Source organism: Ictidomys tridecemlineatus, chromosome X (genome assembly GCF_052094955.1).
Source record: "Ictidomys tridecemlineatus isolate mIctTri1 chromosome X, mIctTri1.hap1, whole genome shotgun sequence".
NCBI classification, from domain to species: Eukaryota; Metazoa; Chordata; class Mammalia; order Rodentia; family Sciuridae; genus Ictidomys; species Ictidomys tridecemlineatus.
The window spans coordinates 71591504-71613694 of record NC_135493.1 but is presented as its reverse complement, the minus strand read 5'-3'; the positions used below and the strand labels follow the sequence as shown (position 1 = coordinate 71613694).

The 22191-nt window shown below is 34.4% G+C and overlaps 1 protein-coding gene across 1 annotated transcript in view; it reads left to right on the top strand.

The window, feature by feature from the left end:
* Positions 1-22191, top strand: part of Ophn1 (oligophrenin 1) — a 383470-nt gene that overhangs the window by 302328 nt on the left and 58951 nt on the right. Inside the window, exon 19 of the mRNA XM_040282142.2 lies at positions 9331-9490. Within this exon, the coding sequence (XP_040138076.1) occupies positions 9331-9490 (160 nt within the window). The remainder of the gene's footprint in view (positions 1-9330; positions 9491-22191) is intronic.

Genomic DNA, 22191 nt, shown 5'->3' with positions numbered 1-22191 from the left:
TTTTGGTCAATTTCTTGCCCTGGTGGCATAAAGAAACAGCATTACAGACAGTAAGCCTGGTGATAGGCTCTGAGATAGGTGGGTGAAAGGGGCACTTGTGCCCCACAGTGGTGTTTCCTGGTCAAAGAATTTAGTGTTGTAAATAAAGATGAATTTACCTGGCTCAATAAAATGTGGAAAGCACTGTGTTCAGGAGTCAACATTCATGGATTCTGGTTTCATTTCTGCTGCTAGCCTGCTCAGCAGGCAGGTTACTCTCAAGGCTTCATCTGGTACATTAAACAGTTTGGTGTAAGCTTAGAGGCATTGCAATGCATTTAAAACATATATTTAGCAAATAAAGTTGTCCTTATTAAAAAAGGTAATCATAAGACATTTTAACCTTATTTGGAGAGGACTTCAAACACCTAAACTTGAGTCCTTTAGTGAGGGTGAGCCTCTGGTTAATGACCCTCTCAGCACCCCACTGTGAGAGACTCTGAGCACTCTGTCCATCTGGATTTCAGGTCTTTCTATGATATCTCACCAAATATCTAATCCAGGTTTGACTTTTTCTAATTTTGGATTTTTTAACATTTCCTTAGTAAATGAGTGTTACATACACTTATATAGATAATAAGTATCATTTACAAGAGGATAGCGTTTATATTTATATTTATTGCCAATGTTTGCATTTTATCCTAATATACAACATTAAGGGATGTTTTCTCTCCAAAAAGTAATTTGTGGTCATCTTAGTAAAAGTAGAGAAGTAAGAAAAAATAAAATAAAATAAATAATAGAAAATATGCATGTTAATTTGAAATTTCCCTGGGCAAAGAAATATTGGGTTCAAGTTACACTTTTACCTTTAATTTTTATGTGATCGAAAGAAAGTATCTCCCATTTTTTGAACCTTAGTTTCTTCATGTGAGGGTACAGGATCATATAATCTTTAAAGACAATTTAAACTGTGATTTTATAAGTGTCTCAACATGTGACAAGAGCCAAGGACTCATGAATATGTCCCTGTTGGTAGTGGGTAACAGGGTGCCTGCTTCCACCCATCCAGAGGCTAGCCACCTGGCTTACTTCAAAAATCTTGGTCCTCAAAATCCATAAAACAGCCAGGTGCAATGGCACCCATCTGTAATCCAGGCAGCTCAGAAGCCTGAGGCAGGAGGATCGTGAGTTCAGAGCCAGCCTCAGCAAAAGTGAAATGCTAAGCAACTCAGTGGAACCCTGGGGATGTGGCTCAGTGTTGAGTGCCTCTGAGTTCAATCCTGGTACCAAAAAAAAAATCCCAAAAAACAAAACAAAAAAAAAAAAACCCAAAACCCAAAAACATAAAACCAAAGAGACATGAACAGATTAACCACAGAAAGACAGGTGCCTTTAAATATGTGGAAAACTACTGAAGCTCACTCATTAGTAATAAAGATGCAAATTAATCTTACACTGAACTATCATTTATTGGCAAATTCTAGTGCACAGTCTCTGTTGATGAGACAATAGGGAAAAGGCATTCGGATACATTGCAGGACTGATTCTCTAGAGTCTCAAAGGAAGAGGATTTGGCAATATCTAACAAATTTGCATATTCAGTTACCCTTTGAAGTAGCAATTCCACTTTCAAGCAACTACTCTAAAGACACACCTCCACAGATACAGAACAGAAAGTGTACAGGGTTTGTCACTGCAGCATAATTTTAATAGCAAAAGGTTGCAAAAATGAACTTGCAGAGTAAATGAGGGTACATCTGACCAGGCAGTCTTGTATGGTCATAAAAAACAGAAAGAGGTAGGTATAAATTAGAGTACATAATATGCTAAAGTTTTTGTAAGAAGAAAGAAGAAAACAAGAATATGGAAACACTCTACATATCTATATACATATTTTCTTATTTTGTCAAAAGAAGTACAGTAAATTATTTTAAAAATGACTCTCTAGAATTCCACTCAGTGGTATATATCCAAGATAAATGTAAACACATTGTTCAAAATCCTATGCAAAATGCTCATAGCAGCATTATCATAGTTGTCCAAAGGTGGAAAGTTTCCCAATATCTATCAATAGATGAATGGATGAACAAAATATCATATATTCCATACAAAAGAATACTATTTAGCCATCAAAAGGAATGAAATACTGATTATACATATATGGTATAATATGGTTGAACCTTGAAAACATTATGCTAAATGAAATAAGTCAGACACAAAAAGTCCACATGTGAATCCATTTACATGAAATAATAAATCTATAGAGACTGATACAAAGTGGATTAATGGTTGCCAGGGGCTGGGAAGTGAGGAAGTGAAAACTGACTGATAATGGATATGGAGTTTCTTTTTGGAGTAATGAAAATTTCTGGAATACTTAGAGATTACAGTTGCACCATTCTGTGAATATACTAAGAACTATTGAAAAGAGGGGGATATATGGTATATGAAATTTATCTCAACAAAGTTATAAAATTAAAGAAATAATATGTTTATATAGGGAATCAGTGGTAAATAATGCTGAAGGGGAAGGGATAACAAGCTAGATTGCTCTAAGTCTACCTCCTTATATGATTTTGACTTTTAACTCATATTGATGTTTTTCACACCCCAAACTAACATTAAATCAAAAAGAAAAATATTATTAATCCTAAAACTGAACACCAAAAAAGTAAATGAATCTAAATGTTTATCAACTTGAGAACATAATCACACAGAGAAAGCCGTTATTTCAGCTAATTTGTCAACACAGTCTATGATTCATCCTTCACAAGATATACTCTAAAAATAAGAAGAGCTATTAGAAGTTTTAAACATGATCTAGTAGGACTTTCTTTTTGCAGTGATGTAATTATGATTTGAAATGTATATCTCACAAGGATAGAATAAAAATAAATGTATTAAAGTTGTTAGAAGCCAAGATTTATGGTTTAAGAAAAGATAAATACATAATATAAAATTAAAGATGTAAAGAAAATTTTTTATAGCATTACGGTAAAATTGGGAATATCTATATGAATTTATAATTTAAAAATAAAACAATAAATCAAAACTTGTATTCATTGTACCAGTCTTGAAATGATTCTACCTAAAAAGCAGTGCATACACTTAGTGCCTGATTTCTTTGGTTATAAATTGCATTCCCTTTTCAAAGGCACCAGGCATGCTTAAGAAATGGCTGAGTTTAAGTATATATGAAGGAAAATAAATTTTATCCAATACAGTTGGCTAAGGAAGGAAGACTTGAAACGCTAATAACAATCATATCCAAAATGGACACAAGAACCTGCTTGAAAGGACTAACACTTGATGACATTTGGAGGCAACATGAGTAGCAGCATATGATATTGACCCATAAAATAAACAAAAACTCATGGTGTTGGTAAAAGAAAGAAAATGTTTATTATATAAGAATACTGGCTAATAAATGTAGGAGAAAAGATAGAAATTGAGAAATCACTAATTTACAACCTTACTACCCTGTTTTAGAGATTGATCAGAACTATTAGGTAAGAGAATATTGGGGAACAGTATAGTCACATAATTTCAGTGTATTACTCAAAGGTTAATTACTAATTGCAAGTGGAAATAACAGATCTTTACAGTGAAGCCACGTTATAGACACCACTTTAAGTAATTGATCAAAGTTAGTATCACTGATAATGGTATAAACTGATCTCATTTGACCCCTAATTTGATTTTGTGAGAAGTATCAAGCATGTTCTGTAGGATATGTTTGTAAAAAATGTTTAACCTGATTTAAATTAAGTCTGTCCAGTGTATAGGCAATAAAAATATAGAAAAATAGAGAGTGTCTGACATTTTATGAGACAATGGGCTTGGACTTATCAAAAAGTCAATGCCATGGGGAAAAGAGGTAGGGATACTGTTTTATACTAAGAGACTAAAGAAACAAACAAATTCAGTACGTGAAATTTGACTGGATCCAAATTTGAGCAACTTAATTATAAAAGACATTTTGTGTGGCATTTGAGAAAATCTGTACATGAATTGGATATTAGATGATATGGAAGTACTGTAAATTTCCTTAGATGTGAAAATGTTACTCTGATTTGTAGGTAAATATGCTTGTTCTTTGAAGGTAATTGCTGAAGTATTTAGGTTTCAATCACTTTTCTTTCAAAAAGTTCAGAAAAAACATACACAGTGAGAAAGCAAATGTGGCGAAATGTGAATTCATGAATCTAGGTATAGACAGTGAGTGCTCATTGTACCATTGTTTCCAATTTTTTAATATATTTAAAAACCATCTTAATCAAAGTTGTAGATAAAATGTAAATTACAGAGAATGATTAGGTCTATTTAGGAAATTTACACAGGAGAAGAAACTTCATGTACTTTAAAAATGCACATAATTATCCTTCCTGCCAATTGCTGCATTCATAATCTATATGATGATAATAGCTATGCCTTCATGATGTTTACCCACCACCAGCATGTTTTCTAGAGTAATAATAGGCAGAAGCAAAGTGACCTCAGCCAATTTGTGGTTCCCAATTATCCAGATCTTTTTGGTGCCTGTAACTTCCATTAGTCAGAGATAGGAGAACACTAAAGGCTCACCTCCTCAGCAATCTCACTACTAGTGGAATATTATAATAGAAGCAAGCCTCAGGACTAATTTTCTCATTCATACATGTATTTATCAGTAGGCCAATACACAAAGAGTCGTACAGCCTGTTCTGTAAATTCAATGAAGTCCCATTTCCCATCCTTTCAGATGCTCTGATGCTTCCATGAAAGTTTCACTCAAAGCAGATGAGATAATAATATAGTGACAAATTTGGAGTCCGGCAATAAAAGGATATGCTGCAAATGCAAGAGTCTTTCATAATCTTAGGACGGGGCTAGCATCCTAATGATTGTGGGCTGTTAGGCTTACTGGATGATTCTTATTTTTTAATAATACTTCTGTAATTTTATAAGCAATACTGTGCATTGTAGAAATTAGTAAATACAGAAAAGCAAAAACAAAAATGAACTTCAAAACCTAAAAACTTTTTACTTCCAGCATTGAATAATCACCACGGACATATATAATACACATTCTTTCTAATCTTTCTCTGTGTGTGTATATGAGTACACACACATATTTATATATTTTTTTTACCAAGATGATATTGTGGTATTCTTTAACATATGTTTTTCAGTTCAACAATTTCCACCTTTCCAGACAGTATTAACATTTAGTGACTGGACACCAAAAGTACACATTATAAGTGTTTTCTGAACTAGTGGTCAATTTTCATGACTTTAATCAAGTACAGTCCACCCCACCACCTGTTCATGACATTGAGTTGTTGACAAGACCTGTTTTCCTGCAAACTGTTAACTACTTTTGCCTGATTTTGTCATTGTCTTATTTTTTATCTTGTTCCACTATTGCCTGGATATCTTGTAATGTACAGGTTTTATCTAAAGGCAAGATGGATTCAAGCTAACCATCTTTCTGTTGGAATCAATCCTAGGTGACAATGTGTACCTTATGTTCCATCACATCTGAAGTACATTATATTGTTTAATCTACCTTACTAATTAATGTAAGATCAATTAAGGTTATATTTTACTACACTGTTCATGCAAGCCTGGGAGATTTTATACAATAGTCCCACACAATCCATATATCTTGAACACATCTTGGCACTGAGAAATCATTTTTACCATCTATCATGATATTTAAAGTTATAATGGGTATGGGGATTTGGATTTGATTGGAGATGAAGTTAGCTAAAGTTTATAGTAGTTGCTCTGGCTTAAAGAGTACTTAATCAGTACTCTTTAAGTACTGATTAGTTACCCTTAGAATATGTAAGTATGTATTCATAATTAGAATACTAAACAGTCCTAGAGTACACATAAGACTAAGAACCTATACCAAATTTCATCAGTTCTAGGGATATTTTTCTTTTTCAAATTCAGAATTCTGGATGCAACTTAGAATCAGTGGTTTCTTAAAATCACTGTCAGGTAGCTGTTTTGATGTAATTATCATAGTCTCTGCGTGCATGAATTTGATAATAGCTGCTCACATTGTAGTCATTTCAGTTATATTAGTTCATTTTTTAGTTTATTTTCTACTTAAAATGTCTTCAAAAATATGATGACTTCTCAATGAAATTATTTTACTTTCTTAGTGGTACCTAAATTAATGCTGTGGTTACCATTGATGGCATTGATGAGGTTCAGGACATTGCACAGACTATGTTTAAGTATTAAAGTAAATTATAGATAATATAACACCAAGAGAGAAAGCCAAAACTGTCTACCCTGAACAAAGGGCACCATCCTTAGGTGGGGAGGGGACTGCTCATTTGTGACATTGATTCACTCTCCCACCCATTGTTACTTTCCTTTTGAAGTACATTTTATTATGTAAGATTTCAAATATGTCTGTAGAAAAATAGAGGAAACAATACAAAGAACTCTCATGTGCCTATCACCCAGTTTTAACTATTTTTACATAGTTCCAGTATTGTTTTATCCATATCCCCATTCATTTCTCCTCCTCCCATACTATTTTGAAAAAATATCCAAAACATCAGAATTATTTCATAATCTATAAATGTATCACTTTGTGTCTTAAAAAGATAACTATGAACACAGCTATTATAAAATTATTTGGAAATGAATAAAAATTCTAAAATATCATCAAATATTCTCTGTTCAATTTTCCAATGGTCTCAAATATATTAATTTTCCTTTTGAATCAGGATCCAAATTGCATATCTACATAACAATCTGATGCAATGATTTTTTTGTGTGTGTTACTGGGGATTGAATCCAGGAGCTCTGTACCACTTAGCTACATTCACAGTCCTTTTTAATTTTTTTCATTTTGACACAAAGTCTTGCCAAGTTGCTGGGACTGACCTCAAACTTATGATTCTCCTGCCTCAGACTCTTGAGTATATGGGATTACAGGTGAATAACACTGTGCCTGGCTTGATGAAATGTTTTTGACTCCTTTAATCTCTAACGGAGGATGAAAAATATTTCTGTAAATGATCATAAAACGCATATTTTAGGCCTTGTGAATGATATGGCCTCTGTCACAAGTACTCAATTTCATCATTATAGCATGAAAGCAGCCATTTAAGTCACTATGAAAGCTGTGTTCCAATGAAACAAGTATGACAAAATAGATGGTGGGCTGGATTTAATGAGTACTTTAGTTTGGTGATACTTGATCTACAGCAGTGGTTCTGAAACTTTGGTGGAAATGACACATGAAAAGAACAGTTTGTCTTCCAAGTCTCATTAGAATGCAAAGAAGGAAGAGTATCCTAAATGGGACACCAGGAACCTCCTTCAGAGAAATAGTAGGTGGCTTTGGCTTTAAAAAGCCTCCCACAGAAACTTTGGTTTTTCTAACTTTGAAACTAGAGAAGCAGGCAGCAGGAGGCCATGGGACTACCTTAAGGTTTGGAGACCAACAAATGTGGGTGTGAACTCCTGCCTTGCCCTGTATTCACAAACTGTGATCTTACTAAATAATTTGCCCCTAGTGAACATGGCCTTCAAAGCTAAAATACTCTGCTGTTTTGCAGTTCTGATGATTTGGAGAACTGCTGAACATTGAACAAACATCAGTGCCCTTCTGAGCTCTCAAAAAGGAGATAAGCCAGTGTTCTTGCTTTGTCACTAGTGGTTTAGCCATTCCAGATCACTTGGTGGCAGCATGGAAATACTTTTCCATTTTAATATCTGAAAAAAAATCTGTCACTAAAAAATAAAGGTTAATTGCAGAAGTATTTAAGCTGTTGAAAGGGACCCATCAGCTGCCCTGCAATATCAAAGTCCCTAAGTGGTTACTGCTTATTATCATCTGAATGGTAACCAGCCTTTGTCAGGGGCTTAACAGACTTCATTAAGATTTGTCTAAGGATTCTGTCCCCCTCTATTATCACTTAGTGTCAAGAACTTGCTGGTTGATGAGTCAGTCTTTTAGAATTCTTAGCTTGGGTGGGTTTGGAAAATTAGTGTTTTGAGTGGGCAGCTGGCCTGTCCCTTATTTTAATCTCCCCACCCCCATAGCCAAACTGACCAAAGGGCTGCATGCCTTTTATTTGGCTGCTTCCAGTACTATTTAGAACAGCATTAGAGGAACTGAGTTCCTTCAAAAGTAATTTATTATTTGTACCAGGAACACATTTGGAAGTTGTTTATAACCGAATAGGAGAGTGAGATAAGTAAACAACAACAACAACAATAAAAACTCCGCTTGTCCATGGTATCAATTAAGTTGAGGACAGTGCTCTATGTTTCCCTTGAATGTGAATCTGGAAGGATAAATTGACATTCTTCAGATATGGGGAAGATGGACTTTATAAGCAGAGGGAATGGCATCAGCAAAGATATTGAGGTCTGTCTGAAACAACCTGAGGTAACCAGAAAATTCTAATCTAAGCAATTTAATGAGAGTTTCAATGGTCAGCATTGCCTAGAATGGAGAGGTAATAACAGATATTTCTAGGGTGTGTGGTACCATGCTGAAACAATTTAGCTCTATGTCAAAACTCTCTGAAATAGGTAGCATTTAAACAAGTGGGAAACCTAAAGCTCAGAGAAGTTACAGTGAGTTAACATTTCCTGGTGCAGAGCTGGTGAGTGTCCGCCCATGTTGGGATTTGAACCCAGGGCAACATCATTGTCTAGGCTGTGCATATGGGTTATAAATAGGGAGAAAGTTACAGAAAGCCTAAACTGCCACAGTGAGCACAGCTGGCCCTCTCCTTTAAGTAATAGGCAACCATTAAAGGAAATTTAAGCAAGAGTGACTAGGGCCCAAAAATCTGAGATTACAGGATCTACTCCATAGCTAACTGCATGACTTCAGGCAGATCCCTTTCCTTCTCTGGGCGTTTTTCATCTGTGAAGAGAAAGATGATGAAAGGATAGTCTTAAGGATCCTTTTCAACTTTTTCAGATTTTTACTTTTCTTTGGATGAGGAAAGGGCCATATTACTAAATAGAAAGAAGGGAAGACGCTCTTTCCATGTACTTTGTTGTTCCTCTTGCCTTGAATGTCCTCTTGCTTCTCTCTTGCCTCTCCAAATATTTTAAGTTAGTCTTAAATTTCCCTGACTCTTAACTCCTTTAGCACTGTTTACTAAATTCGATATATCTCACTTTGCCTCCTAATTCTATGCCATCTTATGTTTTTGATGAGTTATTTCCGTTGGAATCCTTTCTTTCCATCTATACTTTGGGCTGTCATTTCCTTCCACTTTTTAGCTTCTCTTTCCCTCTAGATCAATTAAAACAGGCTTGGTTATAAGGAGGGTATTGGAGGAGATCTTGTTCAACATTTTCTTTTACTTCTGGCAGTGTGTGTGAGCACAGCAAAGAGAATCTCATGACCCCTTCCAACATGGGGGTGATCTTTGGGCCCACCCTGATGAGAGCTCAAGAGGACACTGTGGCTGCCATGATGAACATCAAATTTCAGAATATCGTGGTTGAAATCCTAATTGAGCACTTTGGCAAGGTATGTGTTTCCTATCCTTACTATCATTTCTCTAAACACTTGACATTTCCCCAGCTGTATATAGGATGTGTCTTCCTTCTTGGCTTGAGTTGACAATGAAAGGAAATCCTATTGTGACAAAATGACATTTAATAGTATTTTGACCTGGGAATTTCAGGAACTATTGCTTGAGCATGTCACTATTTTATTATCAGGCACTATGCTAAATGCTGAGGTTACTGAAGAAGAGAAAATCACTGCCTTGAAGGTGTTTACAGTGTAATATGGAGATGCACATGTAAACAGAGGAGATGATAAGCATGAAAGTGGTATGACCAATGACAGTGTATGGGAGAATAGTTATAGTTTCTCACCCATCACTATGTTCATGACTGAGAAACCCCTACAACAAAAGACAGATCAATAAGAGAAAAGCTCATTTTCTGTAATTTATGTAATAAGTTTTATGTGACTTGGGAGCCTTCCGAAGTGAAGACCCAAAGAAACAGGTAAACTTATGCATTTTTATAATAAGTCTGATGAAGAAGTTGATAGTTTTGAAGAAATGTGATTAAGGATTTATGGGTATGATCTAATGGTAATAGAAGGGGGAACTTGGCAAGGACTTTGTACAGGTTCTTCTTTGTCTTCTTGGTCTTCAAGAATAAGGATGTTCATTTCTTCAAGGTATACAGAGGGTACCTGTGGAATAAAATTATCATGACCTGCTTTAAAGGAATGTTAAGGATTCACTTGTGGCCTACTTTGGAGAAGAAGTATAGGAAACGATCTCAGAGTCCTTCTTATTTCTGTTATTCCCTCAAATGCCAAGGTGACATATTTCATGGTAGCAGATCCTGAATTCTATGAAAACCCTACATAAATTAATATATATGCTTATTTAAACCACATCTCATTCTAAAAGAATTTAAGGTAGCAATATTGATATAGTATTTAACATACAAGGTAGCATATATTATAATCGGATCAAATGAAAAAGGTAAAACAAAGTGAGAGACAGAAAATGAGCTCAAGAATCAGGTTAGGACAAGTCATATTTATTGACATGTCTTGTATACTTGACTACATTTGGCTTTAAGCTTTTTAGCAGCCAGTGCCATCATTGGGAAGCCTAATTCAATAAGAAACTTTTCTACAGGATGAGGATGTTGATGAAGTCTATCTATAGTTCAAATCTAAGCATTGCCATTTGCTAGCTGCATTAGGTAGGACACATATATCCAAGGCTGGGCTGATAAGATTCCACACACACACATATATACAGTGTTTTAACCTGAGGGTTGTTTATTTCATGGTTGTAGAATAGTTCAGGGAGATGGCACAGAGCTTATAAGGTGATTTCACAGGTTCAGGATCCCAGGTTCGTTCTTTCTTGGTGCTCTGGAATCCCTGAGGTGATGCTTTCATCACCTTGATTGAATATATTCTACATTTTTTCAGTCAAGAAGAAGGAAAGAAAGGGAATAGAAGTTATAGCCCTTTCCTTTAAGGCCATGACTTGGAAGTCACACATGTCACTTTCATTTATATACCATTTTTCAGAATTGAATCTCATGGTCACACTTAGTGATGAGAGGCAGAGAGGTATAGTCTTTATGGTGTAGATTACCCAGCCACAACTTAAAGAAGGAGAGAATGGATATTCAGTAGCAACTGGCATTCTTTTTTTAAAAATATTTTAAACAGACACAACACTTTTTTATACCTGTATTTTATTTATTCATTTTATGTGGTGCTGAGGATCAAACCCAGTGCTTTTTTGCTATATTATCTGTGTCAATTTCAAACAACTTATTTGACTTCTCTGATAGTAATTTTTTTCAGCTAAAATGAGTAGATGATAATAAATACCGCCTATGTGATGGTCACATGCACAATTTTATTTAGTTAATAAGTGGAAGAGCTGAATAACTTGTACCAGAATATAGTTAGATACCACAAATAAGATCTGTTGTTCTACAGCACAATAGAGTAGTTATAGTTTACACAATATTATATATTTTATGTTATTATTAATGTGTTATACATAATGATAGGGTTCATTCTGACATAATTATACATGCATGAAATATAATTTGTTCCATTTCAGTCCCAATTGCTTCTTCTTTACTTCCCCTTTTCTTTGCTATTCCCCTTCCTCTATTTTAGTGGTTTTCTATTCATTCATTTTAGTTGGTTGTTTATAGATATATGTAAAGGTGCAGTTCACTGCAATATGTTCCTATATGTATGTTTCATAATTTGGACAGTTTCAAAGAAGTAAAAGAGAAGAATTTTTTGGCTCCCAATGATAAGAAATGATAAATGCTTAAAGAGATGAAAATGCTAATTACCTTGATTGGATCATTACATATTGTATACATGTATCAAATTATTGCCTTCTACCCCAATAATATGTACAATTATTATGCATCAATTTAAATATTTTAATAAGAAGTGACATTTAAATCCAATTAGATTTGTTAAGAGTTAAGGTACTTAGTCATTAGCTTCTGCTTTATCACCAGTCATTTTGGTTCAGTAGTATTATTGGGAATATACAGAAGAGGTGCTTGAAGAGAAGCATCACCTATATTAGATGATAGTGTTTTAGTCAGGATTATTCAGAGAGAACTAATAGAATATGTATATAGATATATGACAGGTCCACTTTATGCTGAAGGCCCTAAGATATTGGTAGCATGGCTCAGTCCAAATTCCAAGGCCTCAGAACTAGGAAAGCTGATAGTATGACTCATCTGAAGTTGAAAGTCTGACTGTGGAGGAGAGTTGGATGCCCTGGAGTAAATCCTAAAGTTCAAAGGCCAGTGAATGTAGAAACCACATGTCCAAAGCAGCAGAAGAAAATGCTGGCCCAGCTTTCAGAAAAAAACGACCAATTGACCTTTTATATTTCTCTGATTTCAGCCAATTGGATAATACTTGCCTGCATTAAGGCCAGATCTTCCTCACCTAGTCCACTCAGACTCACAAGCCAATCTCCTCTGGAAACACCCTTACAGACACACCCAAATTAATGATTTTTTAGGCTTCTAGCTACTCCTTAATCCATTAAAGTTGACACCTAAAATTAAACATCACCTATACTAAAAGTATAAAGAAAGAGACTTAGGGAAAGGAAATTTCAAGATGATGCAATGTGAAGAAAGCCCCAGAACCTAAAAACATCGTAGTGGAATATAAAGTGGAACTAGGAGCAAATAACAGGACATGAAGAAAACAGGGACAAGGTTCTAAAAACATTTAACTGCTTGGTTGAGGAATTTGAAATATTTAGAATTTTCTTGACAGTGATGCTATATTATGAGGAAGAAATAGTAGTCTGAATCAGGGGCAGTTGAGAGAGGGACAGGGAGGCAAAAACCATAGGACTTAATAATTGGAAGCAGAAGATGTTGGAGAGGGAGATTTCTGAATCCTGAAATTCTGACATGGTAGGCTAAGTAAATGGGGCTGTCTTTCTTACATGTAAAAATTTCAGAATGAGGTACTGGGCATGATGGCGCATGCCTGTAATCTAAGCAGTTTAGGAGGCTGAGGCAGGAGGATCAGAAGTTCACAGTTCAGCCTCAGCAACTCAGCTAGGCCCCAAGCAACATGGTCAGACTCTGTCTCTAAATAACATATAAAAAGGGGCTGGGGATTTGTCTCAATGGTTAAGCACCCCTGGGTTAAATCCCTGGTATCTCCCTGAAAAAAAATACAGAATGAGAAAGTTCTGGGGAGATAGAGAACTGCCCAGTTTGGGGCAGTTTGGATTTGAGATTTGTGAAAGCTATCCAGAGAACAATATCTAGCAAGTAGTTGTATGAATTGAGAGCAAGGATCAATGAAATTTTTGTTAAAGGACCATATAGTAAATATGTAGGATATGTAGGCTGCAGATTTCTGTCACAACTAGTTGACTCTGTAGTTGAAAAGAAGCTACAAGATTGTATGTAAACAAATCATTATGGCCATTTTCTAATGAAATTGTTTATAAAATAGGCAATAGGCCTATAGGCTATAATTGAACCATTGTCTAAAGCCCAGATGTTATGTATTGATGAATTAATTCATTAAACAAATAAATGTTAAGTGCTCACTATGTGGTAGGTACTGCTTTATACACTGAGGACACAATTTGCATGAAGATTATATTCTATAGCAAGTAGAAAAATAGTACTCAAATGAAGTAAAATGTATGTTAGAAGGTAATGAGCATTAAAAAGATATAGCAGAGAAGGGGAATAGGAAGGATTGGAAAGTGATTTTGTCATTGTAGTGCACTAATGAAATGAGGAAATAAGAACCTGAAGTGAACCTCAGGACATGATGACCCTTGAACAGAGACCCATAGGAAGTAGAGGACAGATACATTCAGCTATCTAGGGGGCAAGCATTCTAGGCTGAGAAAATGTTAAGTAGAAATTTCCTGAGGCAGAAACTTGCCTATCATGTTCAGGGGACAACAAAGGGGTTAAATTGCCTAGAGTGAGTTAAGGAAAAGACTAAATAGAAGATGACAGGCTCAAAGAGGTAATGGAGAAGAAAAGCTGTACAGATTTATAGGAGAGTCTTAGAGTCCACTGTAAGGGTTTAGACTTTATTCTAAGATAGAAGTAGGGTTGTGAGCAGGGGTGTGACATGATTTGTCTTATTTTTTATACGGCTACTCTGGATGTCATGTGAAAAGATAGCTGTAGGGGACAAAGTAGAAACAGGGAGAGTAAATAGGAGAGAAATAGTGGATCTCAGATGACGGTGTTAACAGTAAAGATGGTGAGAAGTAGTCAGATTCTACATATACTTTGAAGGCAAAGCCAATAGGATTTGCTGATAAAGCATATGTAAAGTGTGGAAGAAAAAGAGAAGTCGGGAATAACTCTAAAGGTTTTTCTAAAAATCTGAGCTATTGCAAGAATTAAATTGCCATTTACTAAGGTAGATTGGACTGGAGGAGGTGTAGGTTTGAAAGAGAAGAGCAATATTCAGTTTGGGAACATGTTAAGCTGGCCATTCCTATGGCACATCCAGGATTAGTGAAGGAGGGTTGACTTCAGTGGTCTGCAAGTGGTAATTAAAATCATGTGATTGAATACTCTTGCCTAGGGAATAATTTTAAGAAAATAATGAATGTTATTCCCACTCTTGATCTAGGGCATGTTGATATTTTATTTTTACTTTATGTATTCAATTTTTGGTACTGATTGAACCCAGGGTGGTCTATTACTGATGTACAGTCCCAGTCCTTTTTTTATTTGTTCCTTTTAGATACACATGACAGTAAAGTATATTTTAACATACATACTTGGAGTGTAACTTCCCATTCTTTTTGTTGTATATGCTGTGGACTGGTCATGTATTCCTATATGAACATAGGAAAGTTATGTCTGATTAATTCTACTGTCTTTCTTATTCCCATCCCCCCTCCCTTATACTGCACTGTATGGAATGTCAATGTTTGAAGAACCAATAGAAGACACATCAAAATATATATAGAAAGAATTGTCATGGATCTCATGGATTTCCTAAGAGTTCCCAGAAGGAAGGGGTGGATAGTAGGATAAGCACTAAAAAATATCTACTGTTTTAGATATTTGTAACTTTTAAAAATAAAATAGTACATGCACATAGTAAAAATTTCAAACCATGCAATGAAAGGTCTTCTCTTTTACCTATAGCCAATCTTTAGTTATAATCCAAACTTCACTAGTTTCTTGTCTATCATCCAAGAGAAGAAAAAAGGTACTTACATCCAAATATACGTACATTATTAAATTTAAGAGATTTTAATTTTAGTGTATATATATGTGTATATATATATTTATATATTATATTTTGTATTCAAAAATTTTAAAAAATCAACCTTTTGTATTTAGTAATGCGGCATTTCAGATTACTAGGTGGGAAACAAAAATGAACTTTTAATTAAAGGGTTCTGGGACAACTGGTTAGCCCTTTGGACAAAGATAAATTAAATTCATACCACACTCCATCCATTTACCTGCAAATGCCATGATTTTATTCTCTTTTAATGCTGAATAATATTCCACTTGTGTATATACCACATTTTCTTTATTCATTCATCTATTGAAGAACATCTAGTTTACTTCCACAGTTTGGCTATTGTGAATTGTGCTGCTATAAACATTGATGTGGCTGTGTCCCTGTAGGATGCTGTTTTTAAGTTTGAGTATAGACCAAGGAGTGGGATAGCTGGGTCAAATGGTGGTTCCATTCCCAGTTTTCCAAGGAATATCCATACTGCTTTTCATATTGGCTGCACCAATTTGCAGTCTCATCAGCAATGTTTGAGTGTGCCTTTCCCCCACATCCTCACCAACACTTATTGTTGTTTGTATTGTTGATTGCTGCCATTCTGACAGGTGAAATCTTAGAGTAGTTTTGATTTGCATTTCTCTAATTGATAGAGATTTGAACATTTTTTCATATTTTTGTTTATTAATTGTATATCGTCTTCCAAGAAGTGTTGGTTCCAGATCTTTGGCCCATTTGCAGGTAAATGGATGGAGTTGGAGAATATAATGCTAAGTGAAGTTAGCCAAACTCAAAAAAACAAATGCTGAATGTTTTCTCTGATCTAAGGAGGCTGATTCATAATGGGGTTGGGGATGGGGACATGGGAGGATTAGACAAACACTAGATAGGGCAAAGGAGTGAGAGAGGAAGGAAGTAGGCATGGGGGTAGAAAAGATGGTAGAATGAGATGGACATCATTATCCTAAGTACATATATGAAGACACGAATGGTGTGACTCTACTTTGAGTACAACCAGAGATGTGAAAAATTGTCCTCTATATGTGTAATGTGAATTGTAATGCATTCTGCTGTCATATATAACAAATATTTATAAATTTAAAAATGTCTTAAAAAGCCATACCATATACTATACGCAGATAATAACAAACTCCAAATATAACAGAGATCTAAATATAAAACTTGAAACTATACAATTACTAGAAGAAAATGTAGATCAGTTCTTCTTTAACCTTACTATAAGAAAATACTTTCTAAGTACGACTCAATATCCAGACATGAGAATAAATGAAAATTGATGAATTACATTATATAAATATAAATATATTAACATGGCAAAAACACCATTAAAATATCAGAAGACAGGGGCTGGGGTTGTGGCTCAACGGTAGAGCTCTCGCCTCTCATGTGTGAGGCTTTGGATTTGATCCTCAGCACCCCATATAAATAAATAAATAAAGTTTTTAAAAAGTTTCGAAAAATATCAGAAAACAATCCTGAAACTGGAAAAAAATATTTACAATACACATCAAAGGCTTATATCCCTAAGTCTCTTAGAAATCGAAAAATAATTGACAAAAAGCAGGAAAATACATGAACAAACAGTGGAAAAAAAGAGATAAAATAGCCTTTAAACATGACAAATGTTCAATCTTACTTAACTTACAAAAATATAAATTAAACTAACGTTGACATAACTATTTTTCACTTAACAGATATATGAAAATTAAAGTGTAACAATACATTTTATTGGTGAGACTATATCAAAATAAGAATTTTCGTACAATGCTATTAGGAATGCAAATTACTACAACTAGAATGAAGGTAAATTTGGTAATACCTAATAAAATTAAAAATGCATTTAACTTTCACATTGCCATTCTATTTCTAGGAATTTTCTCTAAAAATACCCTAACAACAATATAAAAATACATTGCAAGTATAGCACTATTGAAAACAATTTTGCAGATTTTCTGTAAGATAAATGCAGAGTTACTGTAGACCTAGTGATTCCTCCCTTAGTTGTGTACCCAAGAAAAATGAAACAATGTGTTTAAACAAAAAAATTTGTATACAGATATTTTTATAGCAGCACTAATCACAATAGCCAAATAGTACAAATGGCCCAAATGTTCATCAACTAATGAATAAACAAAATGTGGTATAACCTTGCAGCACAACATCATTCAGTCAATAAAATGAATGTAATCCTGCTATACATGCTCTAACATGAAAGAATCTTGAAAACATGCTAAGGGAAAGAAGACAAATATAAAAGGACAAATACTGTGTGATTCCATTTATATGAAATATCTAGAATAGGCAAATCTATGAGATAGAAAGCATTCTATATTCCAAGGGATTGGAGATGTGGATAATGAGGAGTTAATGTACATGGGATTTCCTTTTGGGGTGATGAGAAAGTGCTGGAACTAAATAATGTTGATGGTTGCAGAGGATTGTGGATATCCTAAATTCTACTAAAGTATATGCTTAAAATGGACAAGATGGTAATGTTTGTTTATTTTACCAAAATATATATTGCAACATTGTTTGTAATTTCAAACTACAGTAAACATCTTAAATGCTCATATATAGGTGGAAGGTTGAATTTATCAGGCTACATTTTACACAGTGGAGTACTATGTGGCTCTAAAAAATAGTAGGGAAAGGTGTTTGTTTCCAGAAAATGAAATAGGTGTATTTTTTGTAGTTTTCCACTGAATACCACTCAAAACTCAACATGTTATGTATGAAAGAAGTATAAGAAGAATGAAATATGGAAAAAAAAAGGCAGCAGACTGACTAGGAAACTTGGGACTTGGAGAATGATGTTGTCATGAATCATCTGGGTATCATTTTTTCTCATATACCCCAGAATCGTTATTGTAGCTACTAACAACCTAAAAATACCAATGATCACAGACCAAAAAAAAAAAAAAACATACCCAAAAAAGCTTGCTCTCTTTAGACAAAGGGCCTGGGCATGGATACCTCAACAACACAAAGATATAGACAGTGACCACTGTACTCCAGTAAACCTTATAGGGAAAAAAAATGCCCTATTCCTCCCTGCCAGCAAAGGCCAAATGGAGAACGTAAATAGACTTCTGCCTTTATTGGTCCATAATGAAACAAAGAAGTCCAGGTGGGTGCTGGACTTTAGTGTCCATATGGCAGTTATAACACTATTCCTGTGCTGTCAGTGGAGACCCTATGACATATCTTGACTCTCATGCACATTTAGCACTAGAGTAGTATCAAAATAGGCCTAGACTTTTACCACCACACTCCAGTGACAATGAAAGCCATATAGGAACAGTAATGGACATCCCTCTCCATCTAGGCAAGGTAAAGTCAGCAAGTATCTAGTGAGGAACCTAAAGTCCCAGTCTTGCCTATTAGTAACAAGATCCCCCTCATTTCCATCTTCATATCAATGGAGGCCAAGTTAGAAGACCTGGACTTTCACTCATCCTAGCAGCAATGAGACAATGCTTCTCCTCTCCTGTGATGGCAGTGTCAGAGGAAGCCTGTTATAATAGAATATTTAAATAAGAATAAGGCAGGAGGATCTCAAGTTTCAGGACAATCACAGCAATTTAGCAAGATCCTCTCTCAAAATAAAAAGGGTTGGGGGTGTAGCTCAGTGGTAATGTACCCCTAGGTTCAATGCCCCAGTACCGCAAGCGAAAAATTTCTCATAATACTCAGAATGTTCAGGCTTCAGCTGAAAAATCATTTGTCATACCAAGAAGCAGGCAGATCTCAACATGAATGAGAAAAGACCATCAACAAACAGCAGGATGACACAGCTATTAATTATCTGACAAGAATGTTAAAGCAGCTGTCATGTAATGCTTTAATGAGCAATTAGGAATACATTTGAAACAAATGAAAAAGTAAAAATCTCAACAAAGTCATAGAAAATACAAAGAAGAACCAAATGAAAATTGCAGAACTGAAAGATGAATCAATGAGATTAAAAATATTTCAGTGTATGGGCTCAACATCAGAATGGAGGTGACATAAGAAAGAGTGAGTTTTAAGATAGAACAGAAAGCTTTGTAACTCATACAGCAGAAAGCTTAGAGAATTTATAGGTAGCAGATCTACCCTAAAGCAATAGTTTAAGGAAGTTCTCTGAGTAGAAGGGACACAATTAGAAAAGAATCTTACGTATCAGGAAGGAAGCTACAGAAAGACCATAATTATGAGTAAATTCAATAAACTTCTAAAATTTTCTCAATTGTGTTTGATGGTTAAAGCAAAATTTATAATGTGATTATATATGTAGAGGAAATATTTAAGATAAATAAAAGTAGAGAGGGTAAAGAACATCAAAGGAGGTAAGGTTTGTACAGTACACCTTGATAGGTAAAATGTCCACACTACAAGTATGTAATATGTTAAACACACACACACACACACACACACACAGACACTAAAAATTGGTACAGTCATGTGCTCAAAAAATACTATAGAAAAAAATAAATGTAATTCTAAAAAACATTCAAGAAGATCTAATAATTCTAAAATCTAAAACTAAGTAACCAAACTCCAAAATATGTAAAATAAAATTTTGTAGAGCTAAAAAGGAAATAGGAAAATCCACAATTATACTTGGAGTCTTCAACACTGCTCTGTTAATAAGGGAAAGCAACTAGACAGAAAATTATCAAGATTGAGAAGAGCGCCATCAGCAAATGGGATCTAATAGGCATTTCTAGAACACCTCATCCAACAGTAGAGAATGTGTTATGGAACACATATTCAGGTACACTATATCCTGGACCAGAAAATGAACCTCAAAATATTTAAAATAATCTAAATCATATAGAGGTTTTTCTCTGACCATTGTGGAAACATGAAGAGATGTTGAAATTTATCAAATGCTTTTTCTACATCTATTGATTTTGTCCTTGATTCTGTTGATTTTGATGTATGATATTTCTTGATTTTCATTTTAGAAATCAAAAACATAATGGTAACATGAAAATCTTTGGACACTTGAATACTAAAACTGCACTAAAAATAGAAAATTACATTGAACTGAATGACAATGAAAAGAACAACATATCAGAATTTATGGAATGCAACTAAAGCATTGCTGAGTGGGAACTTTATAGGATTAAATGCTTTCAGTAGAAAAGAGTTTTCAGTCAATCTAAAATTGAACTTCAATTCACAATAGCCAAACTATGGAACTACCCCAGGTGCCCTTCAACAAATGAATGGATAAGGAAACTGATATGTATACACAATGGAATATTACTCAGCCATAAAGAAGAATGAAATTATGGCATTTGCCAGTAAATAGATGGAGCTGGGGAATATCATGCTAAGTGAAAAAAGCCAATTGCCCCAAAACCAAATGCCAAATATTTTCTCTGATATGTAGATGCTAATTCACAAAAGGGGGGTGTTAGGGAAAAATGGAGGTACTTTGGATTAGACAGAGGGAAATAAAGAGAAGGGAGGGGTATGGGTACAGTAAAGGTTAATAGAATGAATCTGATATTATTACCCTATGTGCATATATGATCACACAACTGGTATGATTTTACATCATCAGAAAAATGAGAAGTTATACTTCATTTATGTATGATGTATCAAAATGCATTCTACTGTCATGTATAACTGGTTAGAACAAATTAAAAATAATAAAATAAGATAGGCATCCAAATATCAAAAAAGAGCAAAGTAAATCCAAAGTAAACAAAAAGAGTGAATTAATAAATAACATTTAATAAAGTCATAAATTCCTGTAATCAATGAAACCTCCACATGCATATATATTTATAATGCACTCATAAAAATAAAAATAATAATAACCACAAAAACAAAGGAAGATCAGTAGAACACAAGCAGATTGGGGTAGAGAGGAGGAAAGGGAAATGGAAAGTATTGTGAATCATACTGATCAAATCATGTCACATGCATGTATGAATATGGCATAAAGCATCCCACTATTGTCTATAATTATAATGTGTCAATAACATAATGAAAAAGAAATTTCTAGAATCAAATCCAGAAGAACAATAAAGTCAATCTAAGAGTTGGTTCCACAGAAACACTATTCAAAGATCAATAAAATGGACAAAACTTCTAGAAGTATTGACAAAGAAAGCCAGGCACAGTGACTACACTGGGATTACTCAGTGACTTGAGAGACTGAGAAAAGAAGATTGGAAATTCTCAGCAACTTAGTGTGACCCTGTCTCAAAATAAAAAGGTGGGAATGTAGGTCAGAGGTAAACCACTCCTCGGCTCAATCACCAACCAGTACTGACAAAACTTAACAAAAATTGGCAAAGAAAAACAAATCATAAATTATCACTGTAAAGGACATATAGCAGTGTATATCAGTACTAACCCCGTGGACATTAAAGGGATAATAAGGTAATAATGTGAATAACTATGAAATGAATTTGACAGATAAAGTGGGCCATTTTTAAAATAGTACAAGTTCCCCAAAGTCAGCCAATGTAAAGTATATCACTTTAATAGCCATATAGCTATTAATAATATTGAATTCATAATTAAGTAGCATCTGAAAAAAATCTTCCAGGAGAATCCTACTAAAACTTTAATAAAAAATGAAAAACAATTCTCTGCAACCTCTCCCAGAAAACAAAATAGGAGGAAACACTTCTGGACTCATTTTTTGAAAGCAGCATTTCTCTGGTACTAAAATCTGAAGATGACAGTACAGAAAAAATAAAATCATTGATTAAGTATCCTTCATGCACATACATGCAAAAATCCTTAAAACATTATCAGGAAGAAATCAGCAATACTATAAATATGTTAACAAACAGATAGGGTTTATTGCAAGAATACAAGTGTGGTTCAATATTTTTAGATCAGTCATTGTCCTCTACCATAGTAAGACTGAAGAAGCAAAATTATGTAATATCAACATATACAGAGAAAGCATT